This window comes from Myotis davidii, unplaced genomic scaffold (assembly GCF_000327345.1).
Source record: "Myotis davidii unplaced genomic scaffold, ASM32734v1 scaffold385, whole genome shotgun sequence".
NCBI classification, from domain to species: Eukaryota; Metazoa; Chordata; class Mammalia; order Chiroptera; family Vespertilionidae; genus Myotis; species Myotis davidii.
The window spans coordinates 634640-655280 of NW_006296096.1; the positions used below are offsets into that span (position 1 = coordinate 634640).

The 20641-nt window shown below is 38.8% G+C and overlaps 1 protein-coding gene across 2 annotated transcripts in view; it reads left to right on the forward strand.

Annotated features, from left to right (window-relative positions):
- Positions 1–6: 6 nt before the first annotated feature.
- BCAT1 (branched chain amino-acid transaminase 1, cytosolic) overlaps positions 7–20641 on the forward strand; it is a 54391-nt gene continuing 33756 nt past the window's right edge. Inside the window, exons 1-5 of one of the 2 annotated variants that reach the window (XM_006771020.2) lie at positions 7–58; positions 1176–1247; positions 8744–8944; positions 17785–17895; positions 20247–20366. In XM_006771020.2, coding sequence (XP_006771083.1) covers positions 41–58; positions 1176–1247; positions 8744–8944; positions 17785–17895; positions 20247–20366 — 522 coding nt within the window. In that variant the 5' untranslated portion in view covers positions 7–40. Of the gene's footprint in view, positions 59–575; positions 1103–1175; positions 1248–8743; positions 8945–17784; positions 17896–20246; positions 20367–20641 lie in introns of those variants that run through there. The other variant, XM_006771021.2, reaches the window with a different exon arrangement.

Sequence of the window (20641 nt, forward strand, 5' to 3'; positions counted from 1 at the left end):
ACCGCCGCTCCTCGCTGCCCTGCGCTCCCGGAGGCTCCCCATGGCCAGCCTGCCCCAGGTACCTCGATCTTGGGCGTTTGAGGAAGGAGGGGGTTTGAGGAAGGGGGCAGATTAGACCCTGGGTCTCGGAAGCGCGCGGGCCTGGCTGGGCTCATTGCCGCCTTGCCTGCAACATCCTGCTTCACCTTTTGCATCGCTGTTCCGCCTCCACCGAGGCATCCTCTTCCCGCAGCCCTGCCCGACATCCAGGGTCCCAGCCGGCGACCTGCGCCTCGGAGAGGCCCGGCCAAAGAGCACAACCAAGTCCAAAGCCCCACCGTGACCTGCCGCGGCGCCCCCACAGCCGCTGGGGAAGGGAGGGTCGCCATGGAAGCCGCTTTGGGGAAGGAGGCAGGAATGGGATTTCTGGGCTGCCAGGACCCACAGCCACATCCTGCGTGCCTTCGCCCCCCTCCCCCCTGCCCCCAAATATCTCGCCCGCAGCCTTCTTCCTCCTTGAATCCCTTTCTCCCCTTTCTGCCATAGTTACTTAGCAGATTGGGTTGTATGTATTTTATTTCATATATTTTTTTTAAAGGTCTGCATCTTTTCTCAGTTCGCCCTTCTCCCATTGTGTCCCTAAGTATCTTTTAAATGACTCCCAACTCCAGGAGGTCTTGTCCTTGGCGCGTGGGTTCGCTCTGTACGGGCCCCTGCCTCGGAGGACCTTCCGGGGAGAGAAGGGCTCCCTCTCCTCCCTGCCCGGTTCCAGCCTGGCCATTGTGCGCCTGTGATTGACAAGACCGCGAGGCCGGCGCGCCCGGGAGATTTTTCTATAAATGGCTTAAAGCCCTAGTCTAGACGACGTACTCGGATATAAGGGAGACAATTACCTTCCTGTGCGTTGCTGGTGAACCTTGGCTCTGCGGGGGCGAACCTGGATTTTAAGCAGAGCCTGCTCTAAGCCAGCGGCGGGGGATAGAAGCAGCCACGACCTGGGGCAGGGTGGGGGGGTGAAGGGCAGCGCTCTCCAAGGCGCTCTCCCCGGGGCTGTGCCTGGGTGTTCCTTCCATCCTCCTTTCCCTGCTTGTTCAGGTGTCGCTGCGGAGCCCACCTGGTAATGGTGAGTGACAGTGAACACCCCAGGCCCCAGTTACCCACCTGGCTTTGCTTAATGGATGTCATTCTTCTTTAAGGACTGCAATAATGGATGCTTGGAAGAATGTACGGGAGAAGCAGGAGCAAATTCGGTCATGGGAACGTTGAAGGTAAGTCATCTGCCTGAGATTCCGTGAAACAACAATTCGACTGGATAAATTCATTGCTTGTTGACATTTTGGGGCGATTTTCACCGTGCGGGCTATACAGTAGTTTGACATGCTGCTGTGCATTTTAAATTCCACTCTTAGGGGGAAAACAATTTGGGGAGCCGGAGTACATTCATCACATCTAAAACTACAGGGCAGTTCACTACTTGCAGTATTTCATAAATCATAACTTTCTCTTGGCAAGTAACCAATTCGTGACTATTCACCTAAAGGTTTATCTGATTGTATAATAAGTGTCACCTTTACTCCACTTCTGGAAAGATTTAAACTCATAAATTTTTTTTTTTTTAAGCAGACCCAATATTTTACATTCAAAGTGTTGTGTTTTCTTCTTTCCTCTCTGAATTGTGGGTTTATGTATTAAATCTCATACTTCCCAGAGGAATAGCGAGGGGCAATTGAGAAAGAATGTTATTCAAGGACTTTGAAAATCATGAAAATACAAATGTGAAGTGTGACTTTCTCTATAAATCACTATATTCCCTCCCCACCCCTGGAGGGTTTGCTGCTTCTCTTTAGGCTGGTTCTGCTCTCCTGCTGCCTGTCTCAGTCACTATCCATTGTCAACCAGAGCACAGCGTGTCCTCATGACCTCACGTCCTGGCAGGATGCAGACAGGGAGTGAACCTTGACTCATCGATTTTACACACACACCCAGCTCTGACTGAGTACCAGGCACTGTGCTGGACAGTGGATGTCCAAAAGTGCAGGCAAGACAAAGTCTCTGCTCTCAGGTTTTTTTTAAAAAAAAATCAAAACATTAGAATATAGTCATTTCTTCATTAAAATAGTTTGTGAATTTTAGTTGTCCATATTATTCCTGGTCCTTTAGAGATAATATCCTCTATTACAACCTTGTAGCCAATCTGCTTCTAATACATTTTTGGGACCTTAGATGTTGAGATGGGTTTTTGAGAGAGTAAGATAAAGGGACTCATACTTGATCATCTCTAAGGGTTATCTTATACAGTAAATAAATTCCTCAAAGGGTTTAGGTAAATACAACTTTCCCCAAAAGTTCATTATACTTTTTTTTTTTTTGAGAGTATTTTTATTAGAGCTGGGGACAGTGAAACAAGGAAGGGCTTCGGATAGAAGAAGCAGCAGGAGAGAGCCAAGTGGGGCTCCCTTGGCTCCCTAGAAATGTCAGAGGAAAGAAATGAGCCGAGGTGGGGCTGCTTTGGCTCACTGAGAAGTCACAGAAAAGTGGAAAGTGGGCCTTGGAGACAAGCTTAGGGGGTTAGGCCAGGGCTTGCTGCCACTGCCCATGACACTCCTGGTTGCTAGTCTCCTAGGACCCTTAGTGTCTAGGAGATGCCTGCCTGTGGGGGAAGGAGAGAGGGAAGGGAAAGGCATGAGCATGCTCCTGGGCGGTGGAACACACTCTTTACACTTTAAACATAGAATAATTTTTTTTTATTTGCAAAGTAAAGAATTCACAAAGTCAATTATGTCTTTATTTGTTAATTTAGACTTCCATGTATTCAATTTTAGTTGGGGGGAGGGTGCATATTGACATTCTACATTCATGTATTTACCTATCAAAGCATGTGTTTTAATGGGGCTTGTAAATTAAATTGATAACTCGGGGGAGGAAATGGTGGAGTTTATAGGAACATCTTTGCTTTTGACTTATTTTTAAATCTCTTTAAAAAAATATCATCCAAGGATATTTTTACATTGATTTATAGAGAGAGTAGAAGGAAGGGAGGGGAGAGAGAGAGAGAGAGAGAGAGAGAGAAAGAAAGAAAGAAGCATCAATGGAGAGACGCATAGATTGGTTGCCTCCCCCACGCGCCCCCCACCAGGTCTGCGGATCTAGCCTGCAACAGAGGTACAAGCCCTTAATCAGACTCGAACCCAGGACCCTTCAGTCCACGGCGCAATGCTCTATTTACTAAGCCAAACTGGCTAGGGCTCTCTTTCTCGATTAACCCCATTTATGACTTTTAAGTTGCCATTGGGTCTCTTGGGGATAGTTTCCATGGTGCATCCTCTCCCCCATTTTGAAGTGGCCATTTTACAGTGAGAATGCAGTTTTCCAGCAGGGTCCAGCTATGAGATGCCTTATGACCGGGGTATCCTAGGGCATCTTTTTGTGGACCCCAGAGTCTTCTTTGTTTCCAAAAGGCCAGCTGTCTTTTTCTTCCCACTCCCCTGCTTTACAGATCCCAGAGTGTGACACTCCAAATCTATAATTCTCCTCTGCATACCTCCTTATTGGCTTTTGAGTATCTCTTAAGATAATGAACAGAACACCTAATACTTTCCCAGTAGAAAAAAAATTGCACTTATTATAGAACAAAATTATGCAATTTCTGCTGCAGTTGTAATGCGGAGATAGTCTTTGCTAGTTGAAGTGTTGTGGCCAATGCAGAGACTTGCAGATGCAGTGGTAAGTGGCGAGCAGAAGCAGAAGGGTGCTGGCTAATACAGTCCTCAGAGCTCTCAGCCAAATTGCACTAGCCTCCTGTGGGCTTCCCCATTTCAGAGGAAAGGATTACCCAAGCACATGTTTTGAGTTAAAAAATTGTTGTTTTTTTTAATATGCTTTGTTTTTGTCAGTATTTCTTGTCATGTCACAATCCAGTCATAGTGGCCTTCCAAATTTTTCCACAAGTATCTGGTATGAAACATCCTGACTTGAAGTCATCAGGAGTCACGGGGCATCAGAAACAGACAGATTAATTATGCAGGAGCAAGTAGCATTTTGCAAATAGTTAATGTTTATCCATCTTCAGAAAGGAAATGTAGAAAAAGAAATTGGTTTTTAAAGAACACAGGTAAAAATTGTTTATGAAATTTGTTTCTTTCATGTCAGTGATTTTTTTTACCTTAGAACTTACATTTCATACCTACTCAAAACCTATCACATGCCTTTAGTTAATGTTTACTTTTCAACTTCATTCAACAGTATCACCTAATTTCTTAAATTTAGTATTCTTGAGTAATTTCTTTTTTAACTCAAGTTAACAGCTGTTATTCTTAGTTTCCAGAATTGCATGAATTTTCCCCAATAAAAGACAGTTGGAATGGTTGATGTAGCTCTAAGGTCACCAAATAGTGCATTACTTTGAAAAACTGCATGGAGGGCAATCCTTATGCAGAAAGTTAGAGGGCTCCTACTCACATCATAAGAAATTGCATGTCTTACAAAAGAATGTAGTGGTTTACCTAGTAATATATATTTTTTTATATTCAATTTCCAGAAACTTAACTAGGATTAGCAAGTTCTTACTATAAGAGCACTAAGTTGAGCATAAAAACACCTTATTCGGTATCTCTGTTTTGTCATTAACTAAGTAGATCTATCTGGGCCAATGGCTCATCATGGGTGGTCCAGAGGTATTTTAAGAGTCTTCAGCCCAAATGGGTGTGGCTCAGTGGTTGCGCATCGACCTATGAACCAGGAGGTAATGGTTCAATTTCCAGTCAGGACACATGCCCAGGCCTTGGGGTAGATCCCCGGGGGTGGGTTGCGGGGGGGTGGGGTGGGGGATGCAGGAGCAGCCAATCAATGATTCTCTCTCATCATTGATGTTTCTCTCTCTCCCTTCCTCTCTAAAATCAATAAAATATATGAAAAAAAGAGTTTTTAGAAAAGTAAAAATTATATAATGGGCATTGATTCTTTAAGGGTTTGCAACAACAGAAGGTCTTTTATGAATTATGGTAAGTACATTTAAAAGAGAACAAAACTGTACCAGTCTCTTGTCAGTATCCAATCCATGAAGATCAATTCAAGTTCTGTGAAGTTTAGAAATGAATTAATCAGACATAAGTGATATGTATAATAGTTACTGTGCTAAATGAGAGTTAGGCCAACACAAGAGACATGACTCCCATTTCCCAATTGTTCCTATCAATTAAGATGATTTTATGAAGCCAAACCAAGCCTTTTGCAGGGTAAGCTGTCTATAGAGAGAGGTTTATGAGCAATAAGTAAAGCAAATGCTACGGAGTTTGAAAGCTGAAGATACTGCAACAGGTTACTGAGCCAGATGGGGCTGCCAGTTTCCACACTCACTGCTGGAGCAAGAAAGAAGAGAGTTTGGATAAACTGGGGGCATCTCATGTCCCGTGCTACAAGTGGAGGAAGTGCTAGGGAGAAAAACGGGGTGGAGGAGAGGGCTTCTGTAACCATGTTTTAGTCCTTCTGTCTTTCCTTCCATGTTAGACAAAGGTATGCAACCCAGAATTCTTAAGGACTTGTACTGTTTTCTGGCACTGGGCTGATATGTACCCAAAATACAGTCCCACCAACCTCTTGTCCCTTGTTACAGAACCTTGATTTTGTTTGCAGTTCACTGACTGGCCCTAGGTGACAACCTTGCATTCCTCGCCTTCCTTGCAGCTAGAGAGACCTATGTGACACATTTCTATTCAATAAGACATAAGAAATATTCTGGCAAAATTTTGCTTTTGTGATTAAAGGGAACAGAAAAGTCTGTCATCGTCCTCGCCACTCTTCCTCTAGACTTGGGTTAGACCGTTAAAACCGAAGTTACCTCTGCAGCAGCCTCTTTTAACCCTGAGGAGAAGCCAAGAAAAATCACAGAACCGCGGGGTTCCAGAACACTGCCAGGCCTGGCTCCTGCAGACTTGTTATGTGAGAAAACCAGCTCCTATTAGTTTTTGACTGATGTGCCGCTGGATGCATTAATAAATGATAAGTAAAAGACTTGTGCAGAACATTAATTAGTGAGAGGTAGATTTGAAAAAGGGAGTTGGGCTAAATTTTTTGGACATGAATCTGTAGCCATGTAACTGTTCTTGGACATCGAACAGGAAAAAGACACAGAGTATTTGCTACTGAGGGGGTAGTAGCAATTGAGGAATCAGACCCACTAAAGCAGTGGTTCTCAACCTTTCGAATGCTACGACCCTTTAATACAGTTCCTCATGTTGTGGTGACCCCCAACCATAAACTTATTTTCGTTGCTACCTCATAACTGTAATGTTGCTACTGTTATGAATCGTAATGTAAATATCTGATATGCAGGATGGTCTTAGGCGACCCCTGTGAAAGAGTCGTTCAACCCCCAAAGGGGTCGCGACCCACAGGTTGAGAACTGCTGCATTAAGGGGTAAGAAGTAAAGAAGTAGAAAGTAATATGAATGTTAGTAATAGAGACCAAATTCTGAGGAAATATTTTGTTCCATTTTAGATTTGTAATGAGCTTTTGTTTTAGAATGCATTTCAGCCGGAATATTATTCTAAAAATAAAACTAGTCATCATGTATAATATAACCAAATGATTAAGGCAGCTATAAGGCAGTGGATTAATCAAAAGTAATTAGATCGTTTAAAAATAATGATAAGAGCTGATGAGATAAAGCGAAGACCTATATTTGACTTTGGGGTGTGGGGGGATGGATAAGTACTTTTTGTGTTTAAATAAGTGGAGTTTGACCTTCCTTACAGCTTGTTAACAGGTTGAACCTGTGCTAGTTAATATTGTTTTATAACTGGTCAAAACCTTCCGTCACCTGTGGTTTTTGTCAGCATTCTATAGCTATTAAAAAGTTACTGATGGTGTTGCCTGTGACTTGCATGTATTTGTGTTTGGTCATTTGTACAGACAAGCTGGCTATGTGGTGTGTTGGTGAAATACTGATGTGTGAGATTATTTCCTATTACTCTCATTTATCTTTCTCTCAGTCAGAGCTTCCTTTGTTCATTGTTTCCTCAGTCCAGAACAGGGGATTAATATGTTGGTGTTCATTTTCTACTTCTCTGTGTTTAAAGAGGAACACATTCTGCTCATTGCTTCTACAGTTCCCTCTGGGGTGGGAGTTGGGGGGGGGACGGGGAGGTGGTTAAGGCTTCTTTGGGGGAGTTGAACTATAACCATCACCAGATGTTCACTTCCTAATGACAACAAGTGATTGCTGGTGTTGCTATATTTATTAGAGATGACCTCCCTTTCTTCTTTGCCTTTGTGCTAAACATGAGCCCTATGATGATAACAAGGGTGTGTGTTCTCCTTTTTCATCATTTTATTCCATCTGCTATTTTTGTCCCTGTTTCTGTATATCACTGAATTTTGGTTCAGCTACTTATTAGGCAGTATACATGGCTGAGATTTCAAACAACAGGCAGGATTCTGAATGCCGGCATGATTTGTTTGGCTCACATACTGTTCAATTTCTGAGTCAGTTGCCAACATTTAAAAGTCAAGTGGGGGATGTGAGGGCGCTCTGGCTGCAACATCTGTCACCTCTGTGACCACCGGGGTTGATTCAGCTGATCTGGCTGGCTAGGCAGGTGTCCCCTTCCTCCCTCCCTCACTGATCCAGGTGCAGTCCAGGTGCTTTCCTCCCGAAGTTGCACACTTAATCAAGAGGACGACCTTTTCCCCAGAGAAGAGGACTGGTCTTCGATCAAGAGTACACAGTAGCTGTGCTCCTCTGCTCAAACCTCCAAACGAGCTCGTCAGGTCCATTTGTAGGAGAATATAGGGCAGTCAAGCTTCCAAGACTTCAGATACATCCAAGTGAGGTGCTAAACCCAGCTGGTGTGGCTCAGTGGTTGAGTGTCGACCTATGAACCAGGAAGTCATGGTTGGATTCCTAGTCAGGGCACATGCTGTCTTGATTCCCATTGGGGGAATGCAGGAGGCAGCTGATCAGTGATTCTCTCCCATCATTGATATTTCTATTCCTCTCTCTTCCTCTCTGAAATAAATAGAAAACACATTTAAAAAAAAATAAAAACACATAATGGGCTGTGGCTGGTTTGGCTCAGTGGATAGAGCGTTGACCTACGGACTGAAAGGTCCCGGGTTCGATTCCGGTCAAGGGCATGTACCTTGGTTGTGGGCACATCCCCAGAAGGAGGTGTGCAGGAGGCAGCTGATCGATGTTTCTCTCTCATCGATGTTTCTAACTATCTCTCTCCCATCCTCTCTGTAAAAAATCAATAAAATATATTTTTTAAAAAACCCACACATATGAGGCACTATATGTGGCAGTCTGCCTTTTTTAGGATTAAATACATATATACATAAAATAAAATAAAATAAAATAAAATAAAATAAAATAAAATAAAAGTGGGGCTGTGGCCGGGTAGCTCAGTTAGTTAAAGCATCATCCCAATATACCAGGGTTTCGGGTTTGGTCCCCAGTCAGGGCACATACAAGAATCAGGCAATCAATGCATATATAAGTGGAACAACATATTTCTCTCTCTCTCAAATCAATAAAAAAAAAAAATCAAGTGGGGATAGGGGAAATGGGTGAAGGTGATCAAAAGGTACACAGTTCCAATTATAAGATAAATAAATTTGGGGGATAGAAAAAAAAAGTCAAGCGATTTCAATTTTCAGTGGCTAATGACTTAAATTTTATGTTGTTGTTTTTTTACTCTCTTTATTTGTAGCCAGTAGATGTTCAGTTACTCTTCTCTAATGGGGCTGATTTTTTTTCCCCCCTAGGCTAAAGATCTAATAATCACACCAGCCACCATTTTAAAGGAGAAACCTGACCCAAATTCTGTGGGTTTTGGAACCGTTTTCACGGACCACATGTTGACAATCGAGTGGTCCTCAGAGTTTGGATGGGAGAAGCCACACATCAAGCCTTTTCAAAACCTGTCGTTGCACCCTGCGTCGTCGGCTCTGCACTATGCAGTGGAGGTAAGCACGCTGCAATGGAGGGTGGTAACATGTTTGCTCTTCACTGGGGGCACCAAGTAGCTCCCTCACCTAAAATAGCTTTTGGGAAGCATGGCCTTGATCATATTTACTAAAGGGCGTCATAAATGTCTTTGAAACTTTTCCTATAGACAGTCTAATTGAAGGTAAGTCTCAACAACTAATTTTTTAAGATATTCTTGAGTTTTCTATAACGTCAATAAAAGTCATTTAGAGCAAATCAGAAAGACAGTGGGTAAGAAAATTTGCAATAAAAAAGAATTTGCTTTTAATATTTTGCAAAGTCACCTGTCTTCTCAGATCTTCTAATGGTTGAGAAGAGGCCATCGAGTACAATAATTTGGTTAGATTTTAATGCTAAGTGCATGTTTTTATGACCAGCAATGTATAGTTATGCATGTTGAGGGACATGTAATTAAAGGCCATCCTTCAGGCATGAGTGGAATAATTATAAGCATTAAATATTTAGAGATGCTTTCTCTGGTCCTTCATAGGATTCACTTAGCCAGATACACAAGACACTCCCCATTCCCTTGACCCTGGTTTTATTTTACTTACTTGTAATGTGTTAGGTATACTCAGACTACTGGAATGCTTAAAATAAGCAATAGTCTACCTATTAAGGGACTAAAAGATGGTAATATTAAATATTCATAACAATAATGAATTTTTTAAATTGAATTCCTGCAGTGTGCCCTGCACTGGGTACTTTATAATAGGTCATCTCATGTTATTATTTTAAGTGAGAAAGCATATATTTCTGGATTCCAACTTTCTGGGCTCAAATTCTGTCTCTGTTGCTCTAAAGCAGGGGTCCTCAAACTTTTTAAACAGGGGGCCAGTTCACTGTCCCTCAGACCGTTGGAGGGCCGGACTATAGTTTTAAAAAAAAACTACGAACAAATTCCTATGCACACTGCACATATCTTATTTTGAAGTAAAAAAACAAAATGGGAACAAATACAATATTTGTATTTGCATGTGGCCCGCGGGCCGTAGTTTGAGGACCCCTGCTCTAAAGGGTACTTGGGAAACTTATTTAATGACTATATGCTTCCAATTTTTTAATGATGAAATTGAAGTGATGATGATACCTACCTCATAATGTTATAAGAAGGTAAGGTGATTCATTTAAGCATATAGAGCCATACCTGATGCATAACGAGGGCCTTGTTATTAGCTATTATTACTATCCCTTGAAACATTATTATCACCTATTATAGAAGCAGCTTCAGAAACGTTAAGTTTCTCGTTCAAAATTGTGTAGCATTTAGGGAGGAGTCAGGGTTCAAATGGCAAGCTCATAATATCTGTGATAGTTTCCCCAAACATATATACTAAAATTACAAAAAGGCCTGTCCAGTTAACTTGTTCAAAATTATAAATTCAAATCATCGGAAACATATTAGCTGCCCCAATGTATCCACTAAATGTTGAATTTGGAAGTCTAAGCTTCCATTCCCATCTTTGTGTTTTAACTGTACCAACTTCGATGAGTTCTTACATTATTTAGTCTAATCCTCAGTTTCTTTAATTATAAAATAAGAATGGTAGCTGCCCTTGCCTATGTCATTATGTACAGTGAAAAAACAAATGAAATAAAATGCTTATGAACTTGAAAGAAGGAATCCGACAGTGATTCTCACATAGCTTTCATTGGAATCACCTGGCTCCACCTTCTGAGGCTCTGATTTCTAAGTTCCCATGTCATCTTAATACTCTCGGGACCACATTTTGTGAATCATTGGCTTGTGGGAAGTAAACAAGAAAGGATTAAAGTCATTTTGAAAGTTAAAAAATATTTTGATAGCCATTGGTTTTTAAAACTGACTGGACATCTATTTAAATGAGTCGGTTAGTTTTGCCAATGTAGATTTTTGTGACCAGGATAGTTTTTTAAAAAACCTTTAATTGCTTTTATCCTTTGTTAGATAAAAACTGAAATTTGTATTATTAGTCTTCCATGAATAATATAAACACAGGGGCTGTTTTGCATTAAGAACTGGACCGTGTTTTACATTAGTTATCTATTGTGACATAACAAAATTAATAGCTTGGAGCAGCCACTATCATTTTATATCTTGCATGATTCTGGGGGTTGACTAGGATGGCTGGTAGTTCTTGGTTTGTTGTCTCTTATGTGGTTGCTGTCAGATAGTGGCTGGGATTGGAGTTGGCTCAAGCTTCCTGACACGTATGTCTGATGAAACTCAAAGAGGTGGTGGCTGAAATGCTGGGGCTTTCTTGGCATCACTCTTTGTCCACGTGGTGCGCCCATTATGGTGTTCTGAGAGTAGATAGACTTTGTCCTCTGTGACTTGAGCCCCAAAGCTATTTGTCACAAGCAACTGAGCCCTGATAGAAGCTCTGTGTTTTTCATGACCTAGAATCAAAATCACAGCATTACTTCTGCCATACTCTGTTGTCATGGTGATCACAAAGGCCTGCCCAAATTCAACAGGAGGGAATACACTATACCATATATACTCTTCACCTCCCGAAGAGGAATGTCAAAGGTCTAGATCATGAGGGACTGGAAAGATTGTGTGGCTATTTTTGGAAAATATAGTCTGTAACATGTATCAGTGATAAATGGGGAGATAAAGCGATGTGCTTGGTTACCTCTCCATCAATTTGGCACTTAGTTAACAGGAGAGATACGAGGAGAGTATCATAGGAATTTAGGAAGTGTGATGGCCATGTGCGGAGAACCTCAGGGTCCCTGAATTTTCTCACGAGGCATATTTGTTCCATTTCCTGTTCACTCATTCAATGGATGTTGAATGCCTACTATGTGCTTGGGACTGTGCAAAGTGCTTGGTATAGGATGATAAACACACTAGCCATGATCTTGCCCTCAGAATTCTTTTCTTTTTTTAAACACCCACTGAGAAAGTTAGGCAGATACTTTGTTTGCAAGGTTTCCTTCCCAAATGTTAGGTGAAACATTTTCTCTTATACTGACACACTTAAGTTATTGTATGCCAACATGATTTTTTAAGTTAAATAATTATTGTATTTTTTTTATGCAACAGTAAATATAAGAGTGAATTTTTTGGCCATCTTTCTCTTCCACTCATCAGCCCTATTCATTTTACAATCCATTTTACTTTGAGATCTACAACTACATGTAGTTTTTTTTTAATACTGCAAATTTTTGATAGATAAATAAGTGAGAGTTTCAAATAGTGAAGGAGAGAAATGTAAACTGTGAGTAGGGGATATGGATAAAATAAAATGAAATGATAACTGGCACTGCTTTTTCTGGTTGAAATAAATATTTAGTGAAATAAAATATAATTTGAAAAAATGACCAATATATATACTATTTGGTGAATATTTATAAATGAATGCTCATCTAGGTAAAGAAAGAGACCACTTAAGCACCCCAGAGACCTTCCAGTGTCCCCTTCACATCATAACTCCTGTGTCTCTGGCAACGGTTATCCTCACTTTTCTATTAACCTTGTATGAACTTTTTTGTAAAATGGGATTATATTGTGTGTGTTTTCTTAAAAAATGAACAAAGTGAGCCTGTGACTTCAAGTGAAACAAAGGACTCTATTTTGTGCCAATGCTAGCATTTTAGCCCTCCAGTAGAAATTAGAATTTCAGAAAACTTGGATTTACCACTGAGAACTAACCCTTTCTGCTGTTAAATCCAGGGTGGGCAAACGTAGGTTTATAGCTGTGAATATGTGAAGCACAGAATTTATTCTTGTATGATTATTTGTTAATTACTGTATTTTCATTGTTTTGTATTTTGTTGTATTGTATATTGTATTTTCCACATGAACAGCTCTACACCTACTTTTGATACAACCTGTAATTTTCTGGTGATATTAGTGGTGATGTTAATAGGTTTTAAAAAATACATGAAAGAGATGTTAGCTTTGGGAAGATCTGCATAACTCATTGAACCAACATTTTCTAAATGGCCATTGCATGGCATAACACGTTTTTGCACAAGTAAAGATTCAAAGTGCAAGATAGGCTCTGATAGCTTTTTTTAAACTTTTGTTTCCAGCTTTATTGAGATATAATTGACTTAGGACCATATTTAAGATACACAATGTAATGATTTGATACACCTATTAATTGCAATATAATTACTATAATAACGATAGTTAACACATGATGGCTTTTGATATGTCAGTTTGGCTAGTCTGAACTACAGTCCCTAGAATTCCATTTTTAGCTTCCCTTTGGTTAGAATGGACTATCAGACATTCTCTTGTGTGCTGAGGGAAGCAGTGGTTGTTTTATTGCATACACACACTTTCCATCAAACACTAGTGTAAGTGCTGTTGTGAAGGAATTTTTCAGATGTGGCTCAATTGTTTGATTTAAAGTGAATCAGAAGGGAGAGAATTCTGGGTGAGCCTGACCTTAGGATTTCATGAGGTCAGAGACCCCACACATTAGCTAGACCTGCGTGTTCCCTCTTTTCCTCTGCCTCTCCCTTTCTGACTGCCACGTGGATGAGCTACAGCTCACACCTGAGGGTCCAGCCTGCTGGTGACCTTCCTTTTCTGGCCTACCCTACAGATTTTGGATTCACCTAGAGTGAGTCCAAATGCATTGGCCAATTGCTTCTAATAAGTCTGTTAATATTACATACATTTCCTACTGGTTCTGCTTCTCTAGTTGAACCCTGTCTGGTAGACAATTGGATTTTAATAAATTAATAGAGTATGAAGACTTCATTGATATGGTTTCAGATTCTATATTACAACTAACCTTTAAGGAACCATCCCTTGACAAGTTTAGGAATAATAGAGAAGAATATCCATAATTCTCTGAAAAAGGCTACCAGAAATACCTCTCCCTGTCTCAACTACATATGTGTGTGAGATTGGGTTTTCTTTTGTGCATGTGCTTCAATTAAATCATCATCCTGCAAAAAATTGAATGCAGAAACAGATATGAAGCATAACCAATGGACATAAGACACTGCGGGGTAAGGGAGGCCGGGGGAATGTCAAGGGGAGAAAAAAAAAGGAGACCTATGTAATACTCTTTGTAATACTTTAAGCAATAAAAAAAAATAAGCAATTAAAGTTTAAGAAAATAAAAAAGAAAAGAAAATCCAGTTGTCTTCTCTTCAGCCAAACATTAAAGATCTGTAATAATTGAAAATAGTACCACATTTCATACTAATTATTTTGGGAAAAACTGAGGTATTTTTCATTAAAATATTTTAACATGTCATGATTTAGAATTATAAATAAGTAAATTTCTTACTTCTGATTTCTAATACGGTAAATATTGACAGAAAAACATCATAAGTAAAAGCTCTTTGAATCTTCATAACTTTTAAAAATATAAGTTTTAAGGCATCCTAACACCAAAAAATAAAACAAAGTTGAGAAATGCTGCTTAAGGATATACCTAGGAATGGTGCTACTGGTCATAGGACATATCTTCCATTTTATAGAGTTAGGGAAATTATTTTCCATAGTGGTTTTGACCATTTTTATACTCACTAGCCATGAATAAATGTTTCTATGGTTTTACAAACTTTTCATGTCTCAGTAAAGTCAGATTTTAAAAGCTTAACCAATTTAGTGTAATGGTATCTTATTGTGATATTAGTTTATGCACACTTTTTCATATGTTTAATGGCCAATTGGATATCTTCTTATTTGAAGGGCCTGCTTGTTTGAATCTTTTATTCACTTTTCTATTGTGTTGTCTTTCTTTTTGATTTGTAGAAGTATTTTGGACATGGGCTCTTTGTCAGTTATACGTGTTTTAAATATCTTCACTCTTTTTACTCTATATAATTTCCCCCCCCCCTGTGTTCCCCCATTCAGTCTTGTCTGCCACAATCAGACAGACAAAAAGGGCAAGGACACTGTTCTCTTGCATCTGTATATAATATTTTGATAATGAGAAATACATTGTTTTTTAAAAATTGAGTTTATCAATCTTTGCTTCATATTTGATACTTTTGTATCTTGTTTAAAGATTCTTCTCCTATCCCTAGATTATGAAGATATCCTCCTCCTGGTATATTATTGGTTTTTGCCTTTCACAGTTAGGTCTTTAATCCTAGATTGGTTTGTATATGAAGTAGGTTCTGTTTTTTTCCCCTTTTCTTCTTCTTCTTTTCTCTCTCTCTCTCTTTTTTTTCTACAGAAACCCAGTTGTCCCAGCACTATTTAAAAAGACTGTCTTTTTCCCTCTGATATGTCATAGCACTTCTCTTGTGTATGCATAGGTCTGCTCCTGCATACAGTTTGTTCTATTGTCTTGTCCATCTGGGTGTCTATTCTGTTACTTGTCTACCTTTCACAAATGCCACTGTCTTCATCTCCAAATCATTACAATGAGGCTTGATGTCTGCCAGGACAAGTCTTTCTGTTTTGCTCTTCGTAGTGCCCTCAATCTCCGAGGTCAGTTGCTTTTCCATATAACTTTTAGATGCAGTTTATCAAGTCAGTCAACTTTCATAATTCAGTTTGTAAAGAGAAAATAAAATGCCCTGACATGATTTTCATTTGGGTTGCACTCAATATATAAATCAATTTGGGAAGAATTAGCATCATATCATATTGAGTCGTTCCATCTATGAGTATGAGATTGCTTTCTACATTTAGCTAACTCTTTAATGACTTGGGAAAGTTTTGTATTTTCCTTATGGGCCTTTCACTTCTTTTGTTAGATTTTCCCATCTTAGTGTTCCTTTTAATTTTACCATAAATAGTTTATATCTTTAATTTTATCATACATAGTTTTTATGTTGCTATTCCATAGAAGTATGATTTTGTATCTGGCTACTTTGCCTAAGCAAATGATTTCAAGAGGTTGTGTCAGTTTTTCTGGATTCTCTAGATATTTAATCTTTTCTATATTTCATGCTCTATGACAGTTTATTTTTTCTTTCTTTAAATTGAATGCATTTTATTTTATTATTACAGGCTGTAGAGTATTGAACTGAAGTAGTCACAGCAGACAATTTATGATATTTCCAATCCAAAAAGGCAAGCTTTAAGTTTTACCAACAAGTATAATGTTTTCTGCAAGTTTATTTTAGATATCTTTTGTCATGTAAGAAAGCTCCCTTTTTTCCTTAATTATCTGGGAAACTTTAACAAGTCATAAATGAATGTTCGATTTTATCAGATGCATTTACCACATCCAATGAGAAGACCATATATATTTTTCTCCCTTGGTTCCCACATACACTTAATATAATCTCATTAATTGATTTTCCAATCTCTCTTCCTGGGATAAATTCCAATTAGTCATACTGTGTTATCCTTTTGTATATTTTGCATCTATTTTACTCAATATTATTATACAATCTTTACATCTATTTGAATCTATATCAAATGCATACAATTTAAGAATTGTGAAGTAAATAAGATCTATGTTACCTATTTCATTTTGTATTTAGTAATATAACCCACCAGTTTTTAAAAAATATATAATTGACATATAACATTCTATAAGCTTAAGGTGTGCATTGTGTATATTGCAGTACAATTGCCACTGTAGCCTTAGTTAATATCTCTATCATGTCACATAATTATCATTTCTTTGTTTTGGTAGGAATAGTTAAGACCCAGTTTTTTAGCCATTTGCAGTTTATAGTATAATATTATTTATGATCACTATACTGTACATTAAATATCTAAGGCTTATTTATCTACTACTTGCACCTGCTAGCTCTATTTTAGAAAGTATTTGTATAATATATTGCTTTCTATATCTTTTTGTTTCAGTTGTTTTTTAGTGAGTCCAATTTGACAGCCTTATCTTTTAACTGAAACTTTACTCTGATTATATTTAATAAATTCTCCTATATTTGCCCTGGCAACATTGAATTTTGTGCTTTTTAATTGTGCTACATGATTTATATTTCTTCTCTTTTCTCATGTAAGCTTTAAGGCTAGAGGCCTCTTAATAGCCCTACTTTTCATTACCATTCAGTTCAACGTATTTTCTCATTTCCACTATTTTTCTTCTTTGAATCATGCTTTATTTTGCAATGGGCTTCTTCTTTTCCAAACTATGGACATTTTCTAGTTATATTTCTCATATTGATTTTTGGCTTATCTTCTGGTGGAGAACATGTGAAAACACCATGCATTGTGCAGGTGGTGTGGGCTGGTCTTTGTCCAGTGGGTTAGTTTGTTGTTCTTTTCCAAGTCTTTCATACCTTTACTGAGTTTAGTCTGTTTTTCTGCTGGTTACCTAGAGAATCTGTGTTAAAATTTTCCACTAACATGACTGATTTTTCCCTTTCTTTTGTATTTGCCAGTACATACCTGCTTCTCAGTCTTTTCACATCTCTGCGTAGTGATTTGTCTGGGGCAGCACATTTAGGGAGGTGACATAGCCCCGACATAGTATGGTCTTGACCTGCTTGGTTTTTATGGTTCTTGGAACTTAACCCGCTCTGGTCATATCTAGATTATCTACTATCCAGAGTCTGAATGAGCCAGATTCAATGAAAAGATACCTGGGTATTTTGAGTTTCTGCCTCTGTTGTCTAGGCAGTTGGTCCATGTTGTGCGATTGGGGATAGTTTTCGTTTAATCCTCATAAATATATCGGCAATATGGCTCTATCTAAGCACAGGACGACTGCATCCCCACCAGATATTGGTAATAAAATGATTTCTTTCTATTGCGATTACTGTTTCCAATCTGTCAGTTGTTTGCATTTCTAGATTCAGGGGTCTCTGGGTGAGGTGGGGGTTAGCAGCTTTACGGCATGAAGAAGATGAGCACCCACAGACAAATCATTCCTTTGAACACAAGGATGGTTTTCATTTACTTAACCTCTAAGGCTTATCTCTCTTTCATCTTCAGTTATTTGAAGGAATGAAGGCCTTTCGAGATGTAGATAATAAAATTCGACTCTTCCGGCCACACCTTAACATGGATAGAATGCACCGATCTGCTCTGAGGGCAACTTTGCCGGTAGGTAAATTTAGGGATTTCTTTTGTGTTTTTCTTGATGTAAATTTACCACCAAAGAAATAACTTCGGAATACTTATACATTCAGTACAAACCATATGAACACTGAAGTTATATCTGATTTACTTTGTAAATTAGTGAGGTTAAAAATGTAAGGAAGCAACCCGTACCATTTGGCAATTCCTCAATCTATTTCTTAGAGTGTCTGTGGGGGATTAATGTGTATGTGGGACATAAAAAGATAAGGAATAAAAACATGCCTCAAACAAAAGTAAATAAAATTTAAAGTCTGTATGAAATTATAACATTGAAAAAGGAAAACATGGTGTGCCACACAGGTATTTGGGGGATATTTTGCCTAATTGCTTTAGACACTAGCAAGTATACAGTTATTTAAATCATTATTTGGATATTTTACCCCAAGTTTTTTTTTAAAAAGATGCACCATGATATCAAACTGGTTTTTCATGGCCATTGCATCCTGGCTATGACTTTGTTATGGAGCAGAATTCATTATACGGTGGGTTAGATTTAGAAGCTAAACTTTACATGTAGGTGGAAATGATGTTGACTACTTTCATTCCCTGAGATGTGACCAGCTGCCATTTCTATATTCTGAGGACTTAGCCTCCAGAAACCTAGCCCAAGCTGTGCATAAAAGAACCCCAGAATGGCTAAACCCAAGTAACTACTCCTTATTCCTAGTGGTTGTCAAACTCATTAGTCAACAGAGCCAAATATCAACAGTACTTCTTCAAAATAGACTTGCCCAGGCCGAAAACCGACTTCTGCACATGGGCCATGAAATTTCAATCGCTCTGTATGTACGCCCGCACGTGGTATTTTGTGGAAGAGACACACTCAAGGGGCCAAAGAGCCGCATGTGGCTCGTGAGCCGTAGTTTGCTGACCACGGAGCTAGGTTCTTCCTTCTTTCTGTTTTTGTGACCCATGCTTCCTTCTAAGGCCATAATATAATAGCAGAAGGGAAATGAAGGTAAGTTCTTTGGACTTGATCCTAGTTTCATTCTTCTACTATTACAGACAGATCACTGGGGAAAACATTAAAATGGGGACAGAAGGAAAGGGCAGTAATATTTATTGGATAGCAACTATGCTACAAACTGTTATGTGGCTTTACATTCTTCATCTGGTTAATCCTAACAGTAAGCCTAACTGTCAAGAAGGTGTATGTATTGTAAATTTTAGTAGCACCTTCGTACAGAGAGGAACACTCAAGCCTAGAGCAGTTAAATGACTTGCCTAAAGTCACACAGCATGAAGGGTAAGAAAGTGGGTGCACGTTTTTAAAGTCCTAGTCAGGTTCCCTTTCCACTAAACATTATGTCTAGACAGCAGTACCAGAGAGCCAAGCAGGTGTTACAGGGGGGTTTTATGTCCCATATGATTGGCAGTCCTAACTTCTGTAATATTATTACACTGTAACTGCTATTAAAAATTAGTATTTAAATAGCCAAATCCTGATGTTACGATCTCTATTCAGATACATATTTCTGACTTATTTCTACCTTGGATAAACCACATTTCTGAAAGTATGTTTCTCTATCCTTCCAAGTGAGTAGAAACTACTTATTTTATAAACTAGAGGCCCGATGCATGAAAAATTCGTGCAAGAGTAGGCCTTTCTTCCCCCGGCTGCCAGCAAGCACCCAGGACCCAGGCGGCTTCGCTCCAGCCCCTGTTTGTTCCAGAAGGACAGACGTCCGGTCTAATTAGCATATTACCCTTTTATTATTATTGATTGTCACTCATTTAGTATATGAGAATCTGTTCCCTCCTTAGAAATAAACTGCATCTTAGCTTTTGTCCATTTTCCTACTAGGTAATCTGTATTTTTCTTACTAATTTTCAGAATATTGTAACATATTCCAGTATGATTTTTGTTGGTTATGTTACAAATAACTTGACCCAGTTCCTGCTTCTTACATCTTTTGAAGAATAGAAGTCCTTATGTTTTAAATAGTCAAATTGTATTCATTATTTTTCTTTATGATTTGTGCTTTATGTCTCTTATTTAGGAATTCTTTTCTACCTTAAGGTGACACCAAATTTTGTATTTTTTTAAAAAAATAAAAGTTTTATGTTTTACACATTTAAGTGTATGACCCAATTATAGTTGATATTTGGGGTGTGGTAAGAGGTAGGGATCCAATTTTATATTTTCTCCCTATGGATAGTACATTGCCCTATCATAATTGGGGAGGAAATACCACTGAAAATTTTTTATTTGGTTTTATTACTTTTTTTAACAGTCTAAAGCTTTCTTGAGGATTCTATTATATTGCTACAAATGAAGAAGATTCCATTATTCATCATGTTTTTCATTTCTTCAGGGATTTGACAAAGAAGAGCTTATGGAGTGTATTCTACAGCTTGTGAAATTGGATCAAGAATGGGTTCCATATTCAACATCTGCTAGTCTATATATCCGTCCTACACTCATTGGAACTGAGGTACCAACTGACTCCCTGTTTGGGGATACTTTGGTGGGGAAGTTACCATTGTTTTTTCTTGTGTGAAACTTCTAGTGTGGGGTATGAAATAGTTCCCAGTAGCATCACTAATGACTCCTTTCTTTTGATAATCAAGCAAACATTTTCTTTAAAGGGCCAGAGAGTAAATAGTTTAGGCTTTGTGGGCCATCTAGTTTCCATCACAACTACTCAACTCGTCCATTATAGCACAAAAGTAGCCATGGATGTGAACGTAAATGAGTAAAGGAATCAGC